We start from the raw sequence: 12692 nt of genomic DNA on the forward strand, positions 1-12692 counted from the left end.
TTATAACAAATGTAGATTCAGTCATCTAGATTTAGCTCATGGGGGTTATTTGCTTTTGTTATTTGCATGTAAAATTTGATTTGTTGTTTTGCATGGGTGGAGTTGATTTCCCAGATGTAAACATGCTTGACACTGGAACGAATTTAGCTGTTCATCTACAGCATCTCCCTTATGCATTTTATGATGCAGGCTGACAGACCTCCCCTATTTTCACATAAAAACCTTGCCGGTACAGGTTTACTATATATTACACAGAATATTGGGACCTCTTTTATTAGAAAGTGTGTCAGGAAAGTGAAAAGGCCTGGGAACATTTAGCTGGAAACTTCATTAAGGGTTGAACTGAAGGTCTGTTGGATGATGGGATGGCACAATTCAGTGAAATCACGAGTTCACACAAAAATGTGTAATTTTACACACATACAATGGTGAGGCACACAGGCAGGTCAGCAAAGTGATGGCAAAGTTCAACAGAAGCTGGGAGCTTGCTTTTGCATGTGCAAGTTCAATTTATGTGTGTAGCTTGTGTAATTGAAAGTTTGCAAATGTGCTTGTGTGTGCATGTGCGTATGTGTGTGAGATCAGAGGTCCTGTGTTAAGGACAGGCCTGCTAAGTAGGCCAACAGCTGCTTCCCTGGCAATTCATCTCCAGTCAGCTTTGAAGCCTGCTTTTTCCTCTTATTATTTCAAACCAGGCACATTTGACATATTAATTGAGCTTTCTTTTGTATTCTGGTACACTGACCATCATCATTTTTACTTGCCGGACTTTTACACAAACACATTTAACATCCCTTTGTAGATACAAGCATCTGAGAAACACAAGTGACCAGGTGTTAGTTCCAAGGTTGGTTTATCTATTATGTATTCAAATAAATGCAACATATTCACCACCTGCATGTGCGTGTGTGTGTGGTAGCGTGGGTGTTTATAATTGCGCATTGCAGAAATTACAAACGCTGCTGCTCTGTCCCTCTACCACCTATCGGATGTGTGTGTGTTTTTGTGCCCTTTGATGCTGGACAAAAGACCAGTTCTCCCTTGATCACTCATTTCTTCTCTCTCTTTGCTCTTGTTCTTTTCTAACTCATTTTTCCATCTCTTCTTAACAAAAATGGAAAAATAAACTACAGAGTAAAATACTGAACAGTGGCACAAACACGTGCACACACACTATCCCTCTTTTTGTCCATCACTCTTCATGGCGCACGCAGCGAAGTGCATTCAAGTGAAGCAGAGCACACAGCTGTGAACCAGCCCAGGGGCTTGTCCTCTCTCTCTTTCTCCCTTTCTGTGTATGTCTGTGTGTCTTGACAGCTTGGACCACTGGGACACAACCAGAGGTGTAAACAGGTCAACATGAGAATGAGGGCACTCTCAGTGCACGAGAAACAATCAGAGAGTAGCACCGTTGACTCAAAGAACTGTCTGTGCTTGCTGTTTAATTAGAATATTCAGCATCTTCACACACACGGGTACACACAAAGTGAGTGGTTAATCTGTGTTAGAGTTGATAGATGACCACAGTCAGCGGTCAGCCTTTCTTCCTCCCTACAGCTGCTGTGCCACATGCTCACTTGGAGTGGTGAAGCACATGCAGCAGGCCTCCAGTGTAAGCATGGTAAACTGCCGGAAACACTGGTTATATAATCACAGCATGTGTTCACTGTCACTGTGGTCTGGGCAAAATCTCCTGTTTACACAGCACAAACACATCTGCATTTGGTCGTCTTCTCTGTCAGTATTCCACCTGCACTGTCCAGCTTTGATGAGTGTAGCAGCACTAAGAGTTTTGGTTCAACAGCTGTTTAACCCGAGTCCACTTAATATATGAACATCCTCCCACATACCTCATCGATTACTGTTAACCTCATGTGAGCTGTATATGTGGTTAGTTTTACGGGTGATTTATGAAAGTTGTTGAAACTGTTTTCTGAACACAGGCACAGCTGGTTCATTTCAATATCAAGCTGGGCCAGTCACAAAACTCTGTAACGTGCAGTCTTATCACTGCACTTTCCTTGTAAATACAGTACTTTAAAAAAAAAACAATTTTTACAGCAAAACCCAGTTTGTACTGGCACAGCGTGTTACTAAATCAAGCCCTTAATCTCCAAGAGAACACTGGTCACCCATCTAAGGTTTGGGTTGGATGTGGGGTTTTCAAATTTATAACAGTTTGGAATTCTGGAAAAAGCATTTAATGGTAAAACTTGAAGAGAGACGTCATTTGAACTACAGTATCTTCTACAGTATCTTCTAGTTTCTGATAATATATCTCTTTTTAAATGTAAAGGCAGGTTTACATTTAGTGTCCATCATTTGGTAAATGGTATATGGTCTGTATTTGTATTAGAGATGGCACGATACCACTTTTTTATGTCCGATACCGATATCATAAATTTGGATATCTGCCGATACCAATATGAATCCGATATGGTGTTTTTTAATCAACAAAACTGTTTTTTTTTAAATATCTTGCTGCATTTTGTATAAGTTCATACTCAAGTTTAAAACAACAACTACACTAAAGCTATTCTGTTATACCTGTATGCAAAAAAAAATATTTCATAGTACAGCAATACTGATCAATCTAATAAACTTAAACCTACACCATCCTCCCTATTCTGGTATTTTAAAGAGTACTTAGCATAAATATTAAGCAACCTAACTAATAGGGTTCCAACTCCCAGCAACAACAAAAATAAATAAATAAAAAATAGGGAACCACCCCTCACGCGCCACCTCATGATGCTTAATCGACGTAATCAACCTTAATTTGATGCAGTGTGAAAAAAAAATGCACAGAAATCAATTATTTTTCAAGAAATATTAAATAGATTCAACATCTTTCTTCAACAAAATTGCAGACTGCACAGATGGTACCTTCCCAAAGGAAAAAGTACTATAGCTTACTAGGGTATATTAGACTTAATAGTTACTATATACAGTAATGGACTTCTATTCATTTTGCATCAAATTAAAACTTTGGCTGTCAGATAATTATTTATTAAAAGCTAGACATTTTAAATGAGAATAAGAAAGAAAAGTATGTCTTTGTGCCCCCTTTTCCCTGTTAATGCCCTAATGCCCTGGCTAAACTTTGCTAGATCCGCCCCTGCACAGTTACCAGCCGTCAGCTACGTAGAAAAAGATCCTCGAGTAGAAAGTAATATTAAATACATTCTAACAATAGCTGATCAAGCTTAAACGTGCTGCTGTTGTTCAGCCGCTGGTTTCCTCTTTCTGGTGCAAAGTGGGCCAAAAGCAAACTAGAGACAGGGACTCGCGACAGAAAAGCCGATCAGCTGATCGTTAAGCAGTTTCATGATTGAAGTAGCAGCAAGAAGAGGCAGTCGCTTGTTAAGCTTAACGCAGGAATGCTTTACAAACATTCAGAGATGGACTTACACACTTGCTTTACTTCTCTCGGGATAACTTTGTCGGAGATGAAATGCCGGGTTGCTAGCGAAGCTCCACATGCTATCCAGACCACTGACAGGTCCCGCATGCCACAGCCGCTCTATCACGTGATGCATACTGCTCCGACGTGCTAACGTTCTGAGGCGAGTTACGGCGTGTTGCAAGTTTTGTGAGGTGCTTTCGTGATATTTAATGGATCGGATTACATTTTTTATTTTTCTCCGATATCCGATCCAGTAATTTAGGTCAGTATCGGACCGATACCGATACGTAATATCGGATCGGTCCATCTCTAATTTGTATAGCGTTTTACTTGGTCCTAAGGACCCCAAAGCACTTTACACTATACACAATCATCCACCCATTCACACACACATTCACACACTGGTGATGGCAAGCTACAGTGTAGCCACAGCCACCCTGGGGCACACTGACAGAGGCGAGGCTGCCGGACACTGGCGCCACCGAGCTCTCTGACCACCACCAGTAGGCAACGGGTGAAGTGTCTTGCCCAAGGACACAACGACCAAGACTGTCGGAGCCGGGGCTCAAACCGGCAACCTTCCTTGTATGTAACTAAAGCTACAAGTAACTAATGTAAATGAAAATTCCCTGGCATTTATATATCAATGAGCGCTATGTTTTGTTTGAGGTCTAGGAAGTCTTCTTTTAACCTCTTCAGACAGAGCTGACTTCTTTGTCTCGGACAACTTCCCTCTATGACAACAACATAAGATTCACGAGTGATTTGGTTAATAGTTTTTCCTTTTTCCTCCTCCTCAGTGTAATTATGTGTGTGGTAGACAGTGACAATATTTGGCATGGCTGGCTCTGTTCCTGACTGACTGGCACGTATTTGAGTAACAGAAACACAATTAGTCACAACTCAAGACAGGGGTGAGAACCAGTTTTTGCAGTCATTATATCACTGAGTAATTTATTGCTGACTGTGGAAGCATAGCGTGACTCTTACTTGTATGTATTCAAAATTGAAAAGAGAACGAAGGAGGATTGACATCAAGGGAAAACACTCATCATTGAGGCAATTCAGTGTGGGAAGATACATTTTTTCACTGTGTGTGCATGTGTGTACAACAATTACTAATCTTAACTAAGAGTATCCAGTTTCTGATGATTTCTGCTGGTTTATTTTTACAGCTCTGATATCTGCTGGCTGCTGCACCAACTCATGTAGGAGTGTTAAACTTTGGGACAGGTGAGTCCCCAGAATTCTTATCTTTTATATATTATATCTGAACTTTTTATATTATTTTATATTATTTTATATTTAGAAGATATGGTTAAATCACTATGTGGTGGAGCTGTTTTTAACATAAAAGTCCGGTGTGCAAAATACTTTTGAGTGCTAAGACTTTATCACAAGTGACCTTAATGCGGAAAAAGTTTTGTGATCTTTATTTATTTATTTCAGTTATCTTAACTGTCATTATATCAAATGAACAGGTTTGTGAGTAACTATGTACCAGTCTGATGTTTTCCAGTTCCAGTGTGTTGGAACACAGATCAGCACAGTTCTCTCAATACTACAGTGCCAATACCACTGTTCAATTTCTGATAATCATTTATCAGATCATTTGCAAGGCAACACCAGACTTGACGTAAACATTGCTTCCCTTACTTTGTCATTTAAAATGTAACATAAAATATAATCCGAACATATACATTTGGTAAACAGGTGTTTAGTAATTAACTAACAAAGGATAAAATCAAACGATTAAAGAAAAAAAAGTTTAGCTCAGTTTACGAGTTGATGGAGGCAGTTAACATTTACAGTCAAATTAGCTCCACCTTCCCCTGCTCTCAGGCTGAGTGAATGACTGATTTTCTTGTCCTTTGATTGTGCTTGGATAAATAATTCTTAAATAAATAAAAATTAAAAATAAATAAATAAAAATAAATAAAACTACTGATATAATTCTAATAGCCTAGGGTTGGAATAAGGGTAGAAATAAGTCATCACAAATGATGACTTACACATACCAGGATAATATTTATATTTGATAAGAACATATTGATAGGTTTGTAGCTTGAACCTATTCGCTGGAACGTTGAAGGCAATATAATTACACCGCAAGCAAGACACGAAGTAGGCAAAGTTCTTCATGTTTCTCGTGCACGGGAGAGAACCGGACAAACGCCGTTCCTTCGCTTGACCCCAGTTGCTCTCGTCCGTTCTCCCGTAACACTGCTCTTTTATTGAGGTTACATGAATATGCATAGGTTCATTAACATATGATGTCTACATACAAACAAAGAGTACCTTGCCTTTGTGTGTGTGTGTGTGTGTGTGTGTGTGTGTGTGATTTGTGTGAGGTCAAGATGTGACCCTGTGAAGACTCCCCAAAGCTGGTGCCAGGAGTCTAGCGGGTCCATCTGAACAAAAGGCTCTTATACTTAAAGAGATATACGTGTGTTTGCTATATCAACAAAGAGAAGATAGGACCTCTCTTATGCTCCTAGGATGTGGGTGTGCATTCCACTCTAGAATGCACACCAAGCCTTTGCAGCCTGCTAAAGATCACAGTCCTATCACTACACAATTGATTATACACCTCTAAGCATATATGGTTAAATATTTCTAAGCATAAATGACAATCAACAATACAAAACCTAACACATATTATTTTACTTAAGTGAAATGATATGCAAGTGTTACACCAAATATAACAAGAGTGAGAACAAGCAAGACGATTTCACAGGAAAGCATTGCTATTAAGACAGAATTAGTCTGAAGTTCAGTTGAGATGAAACGAAAAAAAAGTCCAGTATCAAATCCAGAAATGATCAAATTTGGCAACGCTTTTTAATTTATTCAGTCGGTAATATGTGAAAACCCAATAAATTCAGAGAGAACAGAGAATGTAAATCATCTACAGGTTATGAAAATTTGGAAAAACATGGAGTAGGTAACACCTTTGGTAGTTGAAGTGCTGACATAAGAAGTCATCTTGGGCAATGGATAGGTTCAAGGTTCAAGGTTCTTTATTTGTCACATGCATAGTTATACAAGTATAACACACAGTGAAATGTAGCCTGACATGCTCCTCGACATGTGCAAAAAATGGGGGGTGGAGGAAGAACATTTTATTTATATATATATATATATATATATATATATATATATATATATATATATATATATATATATATATATATATATATACATACATACATACATACATACATACATACAGTGGGGCAAAAAAGTATTTAGTCAGCCACCGATTGTGCAAGTTCCCCCACTTAAAATGATGACAGAGGTCAGTAATTTGCACCAGAGGTACACTTCAACTGTGAGAGACAGAATGTGAAAAAAAAATCCATGAATCCACATGGTAGGATTTGTAAAGAATTTATTCGTAAATCAGGGTGGAAAATAAGTATTTGGTCACCTCAAACAAGGAAAATCTCTGGCTCTCACAGACCTGTAACGTCTTCTGTAAGAAGCTTTTCTGTCCCCCACTCGTTACCTGTATGAATGGCACCTGTTTGAACTCATCATCTGTATAAAAGACACCTGTCCACAGCCTCAAACAGTCAGACTCCAAACTCCGCCATGGCCAAGACCAAAGAGCTTTCGAAGGACACCAGGAAAAGTATTGTAGACCTGCACCAGACTGGGAAGAGTGAATCTACAATAGGCAAGCAGCTTGGTGTGAAAAAATCAACTGTGGGAGCAATCATCAGAAAATGGAAGACATACAAGACCACTGATAATCTACCTCGATCTGGGGCTCCACGCAAGATCTCATCCCGTGGGGTCAAAATGATCATGAGAATGGTGAGCAAAGATCCCAGAACCACACGGGGGGACCTGGTGAATGACCTGCAGAGAGCTGGGACCAAAGTAACAAAGGTCACCATCAGTAACACACTACAACGGCAGGGAATCAAATCCCGCAGTGCCAGACGTGTTCCGCTGCTGAAGCCAGTGCATGTCCAGGCCCGTCTGAAGTTTGCCAGAGAGCACATGGATGATACAGCAGAGGATTGGGAGAATGTCATGTGATCAGATGAAACCAAAGTAGAACTTTTTGGTATAAACTCAACTCGTCGTGTTTGGAGGAAGAAGAATACTGAGTTGCATCCCAAGAACACCATACCTACTGTGAAGCATGGGGGTGGAAACATCATGCTATGGGGCTGTTTTTCTGCCAAGGGGACAGGACGACTGATCCGTGTTAAGGACAGAATGAATGGGGCCATGTATCGTGAGATTTTGAGCCAAAACCTCCTTCCATCAGTGAGAACTTTGAAGATGAAACGAGGCTGGGTCTTCCAACATGACAATGATCTAAAACACACCGCCCGGGCAACAAAGGAGTGGCTCCGTAAGAAGCATTTGAAAGTCCTGGAGTGGCCTAGCCAGTCTCCAGACCTCAACCCCATAGAAAATCTGTGGCGGGAGTTGAAAGTCCGTGTTGCTCGGCGACAGCCCCAAAACATCACTGCTCTCGAGAAGATCTGCATGGAGGAATGGGCCAAAATACCAGCTACTGTGTGTGCAAACCTGGTAAAGACCTATAGTAAACGTTTGACCTCTGTTATTGCCAACAAAGGTTATGTTACAAAGTATTGAGTTGTATTTTTGTTATTGACCAAATACTTATTTTCCACCCTGATTTACGAATAAATTCTTTACAAATCCTACCATGTGGATTCATGGATTTTTTTTCACATTCTGTCTCTCACAGTTGAAGTGTACCTCTGGTGCAAATTACTGAACTCTGTCATCATTTTAAGTGGGGGAACTTGCACAATCGGTGGCTGACTAAATACTTTTTTGCCCCACTATATATATATATATATATACACACACACACACACACACACACACACACACACACACACACACACATTGGGTGAATGTGCATGGTATAGGATAGTGTTGGAAAAGGCAAATTGTGTGTGTGTGAGAGGTCACCCTTGTGTAATCCCTGCTTTAATGCATCAACTGAGTGATGGGACTTGGTTAATATTTAATGTTGAAGAAGTTCCTAATGGATGAATAAATCAACCTTCATCTTTACCTGGAGTTGACAGATTTCTGCATCCTGAACCCAGAAGCTACACACACACACACACACACACACACACACACACACACACACACACACACACACACACACACACACACACACACACACACACAAATGACAGCACGTTTTTTGTTTCTTTCCTGTCTTTCAGCTTCGATGCTTCCTTACCATGACATGCCTCTTGATGAGATGCTGCTGTGACAACATGCACCCCAGAGAGAGCAGAAGGGGCAAGAGGATCGATACATAACCGGTCGCATAAATGATCAGGCCAATCAAAACTTCGCAGTGAACAGCGACTACAAGCAGACATAAATACTCTCTCTGCCTTTTCTGCGGTTGCTGCTACTGATGCTGCTATGCATTTACTGAGGACCACCAGAAAAAACAAATGTCATTGTTCAGATGGGCGAAGATTTGTCCCTGCATTGCCAAAAGGAACAGAAGAAAACAAAACAACTGAGAATCTGCGGTTGCCAATTATAAAGCCCTACCTCTTTGGAAAGACAGAGCCCTTATGGATAAATTAAGTTATATATCAAGAGTAGTTGTTCCTGCTAACTGTCTCTTCGCTGTCACACCTGTAAGCATTTGAAAATTAAAATGTGTGAAAACGCAGTTTTAGGTAATGGTAACTACTTTTACAAAGTAATTGTGGATCTGGAATTGAAGCACAAAGTTTACTTTAACCTCTCAACATCTGTTAGATTACCAGTGACAAGTTTGCGTTAGTATTAGGTTTATGTCTACTTTTTATATTGAATTGTAACCAATTGAAAATCTTAAAACTGTTAGACCAACATGCATGTAAAAGAACTGATTTGAAAAGCAACATTTTCTAGTTTATGAAACTATGCTTATTTAGCATGTGGCTTAAACTTAATTATAACCTTTTCCTTATTTGGTTCACCTGGTGGATGTTAGGAGGTTAACATTTTTTGTGGATAAATTTGATAGTTTTGGCCATAATTGTCAGAAATTATATTTCTATTCACTACAGAATTTCTCAAGATGTAAGACAAGAAACTAATTTGACAATTGGCAGTCACAAAGGTTGTTGATCAATGGTCATGAGAATTTGCATAATTAAGATTAAGGAGCTGACCTCCCAGCCCATTGTTCCTTCAGTGGGCTGGTTTCAGTCATTATGCAAATGTACTGTTTATAAGATTGGGGAAACCTGCAGTCAGCTGAGACTGAAGAAGTCACTTGGATGAGTGACGAAACGTTTCTGCCACAAAACGCTACGTCCAGATGAACAGAATCAACTTTTGGAGAAATATCTCAAAAGCTCAGTGTTCAGAATGAATTTTTTTTTTTAACTTTCACTTTTTCTCTACTTCTGGCCACCACAGGTGCCATTCAAACTCATTTCTCTAAAGGAATACAATCTTTAAAAGGGTTTAAGGCCCCATTCACACACGCCCAGAGAACGTTTGGAAGCCGCTGGCAATCACCGGTCGATAGGAAAAGACGTGTTTTCCTAACCAGTTGGTGAGCGGTTGTGGAAGTTGCTGATTGTTGCTAGCCCTAGAGACTGGCCAGTGACCTTGTGGCAACCATTACCCATAGTTTTCATGGAAGCTGCTGACTTGTCTGCAAAAACTCACCAACTACTTGTTCATCTGTAGTGAAACTGTGAAAAAAGCAGCTCAAACTGGAAACACAAACCATTTATCTTCAAATATAAAAGATGGATGTAGGTCTTGGTTTCTAAAGTCCCATCTTGAAGCGTCAAGGTAAAGAGTTTTGCGATTGCCATCTTAGTATTCTGAAACCACATTTGAAAAGATAGACAAGTCTTATTTTGAAACCCCATATCAATTCAATTCAATTTTATTTATACAGCGCCAAATCACAAAAGTGCTCAAGAGAATTTATATTGTAAGGTAGACCCTACAATAATACCTACAGGGAAAAACCCAACAATCAAATGACCCCCTATGAGCAAGGACTTTTGTGACAGTTGGAAGGAAAACTCCCTTTGAACAGGAAGAAACCTCCGGCAGAACCAGGCCCAGGGAGGGGCGGGGCCATCTGCCGCGACTGGTTGGGGAGAGAGAAGGAAAACAGGATAAATCATTCAGCATACCCCAAATAATTCTCTTCCCTAAAACACAGCATGACTAAGATTTACCAAATTTACTTATTTTATTTATTTTTAGTGTGACCCCAAAATGAGCGGAAAAGCCTTTACAGCAGAAAAGCCTTTAAAAATCTGAGGGCTGTAGACTTTCGAAGGAGACTACGTCTTTTTTAACCACAGGTTTGGCTCTATGGTGGACATTAAAAAGAAATGCAGGTTTAGGCACTTGCATGCTGGCTTCACCTTCCAGACCCAGCACCTACATCCATCTTTTATACTGTCAAAAAAATTGTTTAAAAAATATGGAGCTGGCGATTAGCATGATAGGTCACTTTCAACCATAACCACTACTAGCCTAATCCTGACCTACAACAAACGTTAACCTAAATTTTGTCTTTCCCTTGTTTTTTCACGTCATTCACTGGTGCAAACAAAATTATACCTCTGCAAAATGTTATACAAGTACAGTAATTGTTACAAAATTCATCTTGTAATAGATTTTTAATTAAAAAAATCCACATCAAATTCCAGATTCCTCTTACTATATTTGGAAGTATTGTTGAATTTTTGTGAAATAAAGTTCTTGCTTAATAATGAGACATTTATTTAAAGGGTTACTGTGAGAATAGGATGTCAGGGATCGAGGGGATATATGTTTAAATATTTTCTTGTTTAGTTTCTGCTCCTTATTCAGCTTTGTGTCAAGATGTGTTCATATACCAACAACATCATGTACTCTAAACCTTGTGTCAACATCAAATCATATATGTAGCTGTGTGTGCTTTTCGTTTTCCACACCTCTGGGTTTTATGGATAACAGGCTTGAGCAACGTTTTCTCATTGGATGGGAAGAAACTCAGGCATGAAAATTACTACTATCAGACACTGTTTTCAGTTAAAACACTAGAAAAATTTGTCAACTTAAAAATTTAACTGGTATGTTTTCTTAGCTTTAAAGACATTTTAAGACTTTTAGACTTTTCAGATGTCAGTTAACCACAGGATATACTGATATCAGTTCCCCCCCCAAAATTGTGAAGGGATTAACTACTATGGGTTGGTAAATATAAAAGCCAAGCTTTGTTTATTATATCAATTTTTAAAGTTGTTGGGGTTTCAATGTCACTTGCTCCTTGTCCCCTTTCCCCATTTTATTACACGTCCTTTTTTGGAAGGACACACTAAAGAACAGATTATAGAATTTAGAATAATGCAGCCATTCTTTACTGTTCTTAACTGTTCACTGTTCCGTTAGCAATTTCATAGTAGCATCTTGTAGATCCTAGCACTTAACACATATGTTCCAGACTGTACTGATTTAAGTACAGACTCTCTCGCCCCCAATGATACCTTACTTTATTTATAAACTCTCTGTTTTTGCTCAACATGAAATAGAAAGCAATTGAAACTATTTGAAGTTTTTACCACTACTTTCAATTTGCCCATTGGTAGCTAAAATGCACACAATCAAAGGTTTCAGAGTACCAGAAATGCTTCTGATTTCACTTTAGGGCAGAACTGAACCATTGTTTTCTACTGTTTGCTTCTCACTATCTGTTTTCTTGTTACTGCTCAGATGTGTGGAAAACATTTTACTTGGTGCATACCTAATGACTCACAGTAATATCGACATACAGACATCTACACACATACAGTTATCCAAACTCTTTTCTGTATAACCTCTTCACCCTGAGTGTCTAGATTTGTTGAAAGGTTAACAAGGCAGAAAATACTACTATATTATCAAAGACCTTGTTTGTTTTTAAAAAGTCAAGAGTAGTAAATCTACTTAGTTTTATAAATATATAGGTTATTATTTTTGACTTCTTGGTATTATAAAACTACTTATTCTATTCAGAGACATATGTAAAAGCTAATAAAGTGACTTTATGTAAAAATGGCTCAGTTGAGTTAGAATTGGTGGATTCACACACACACACACACACACACACACACACACACACACACACACACACACACACACACACACACACACACACACACGATGAAGCAACTAAAAGCCAATTGAAGTATAGAGTATAGAGTTGTAAACAACTATTGGATTAATGGTTGAGTAATCAGTGCCAATTTTATGGACAACCATCTTTTTCAGGTGGTGAGTA

General features: G+C 39.0%; 1 protein-coding gene across 2 annotated transcripts in view; it reads left to right on the forward strand.

Moving 5' to 3' along the window:
• Positions 1 to 12445, forward strand: part of LOC308388138 (uncharacterized protein) — a 47121-nt gene extending 34676 nt beyond the window's left edge. For both annotated transcript variants that reach the window (XR_013970061.1, XM_080868665.1), the window contains exons 3-4: positions 4582 to 4639; positions 8635 to 12445. Coding sequence is in view for 1 of the 2 variants with exons in the window: in XM_080868665.1 (XP_080724791.1) it covers positions 4582 to 4639; positions 8635 to 8656 (80 nt within the window). In the remaining variant the exon portion in view is untranslated. The remainder of the gene's footprint in view (positions 1 to 4581; positions 4640 to 8634) is intronic.
• The last annotated feature ends 247 nt before the right edge of the window (positions 12446 to 12692 follow it).

This window comes from Rhamphochromis sp. 'chilingali' (genome assembly GCF_963969265.1).
Source record: "Rhamphochromis sp. 'chilingali' genome assembly, chromosome: 20".
In the NCBI taxonomy this organism is placed as follows: Eukaryota; Metazoa; Chordata; class Actinopteri; order Cichliformes; family Cichlidae; genus Rhamphochromis; species Rhamphochromis sp. 'chilingali'.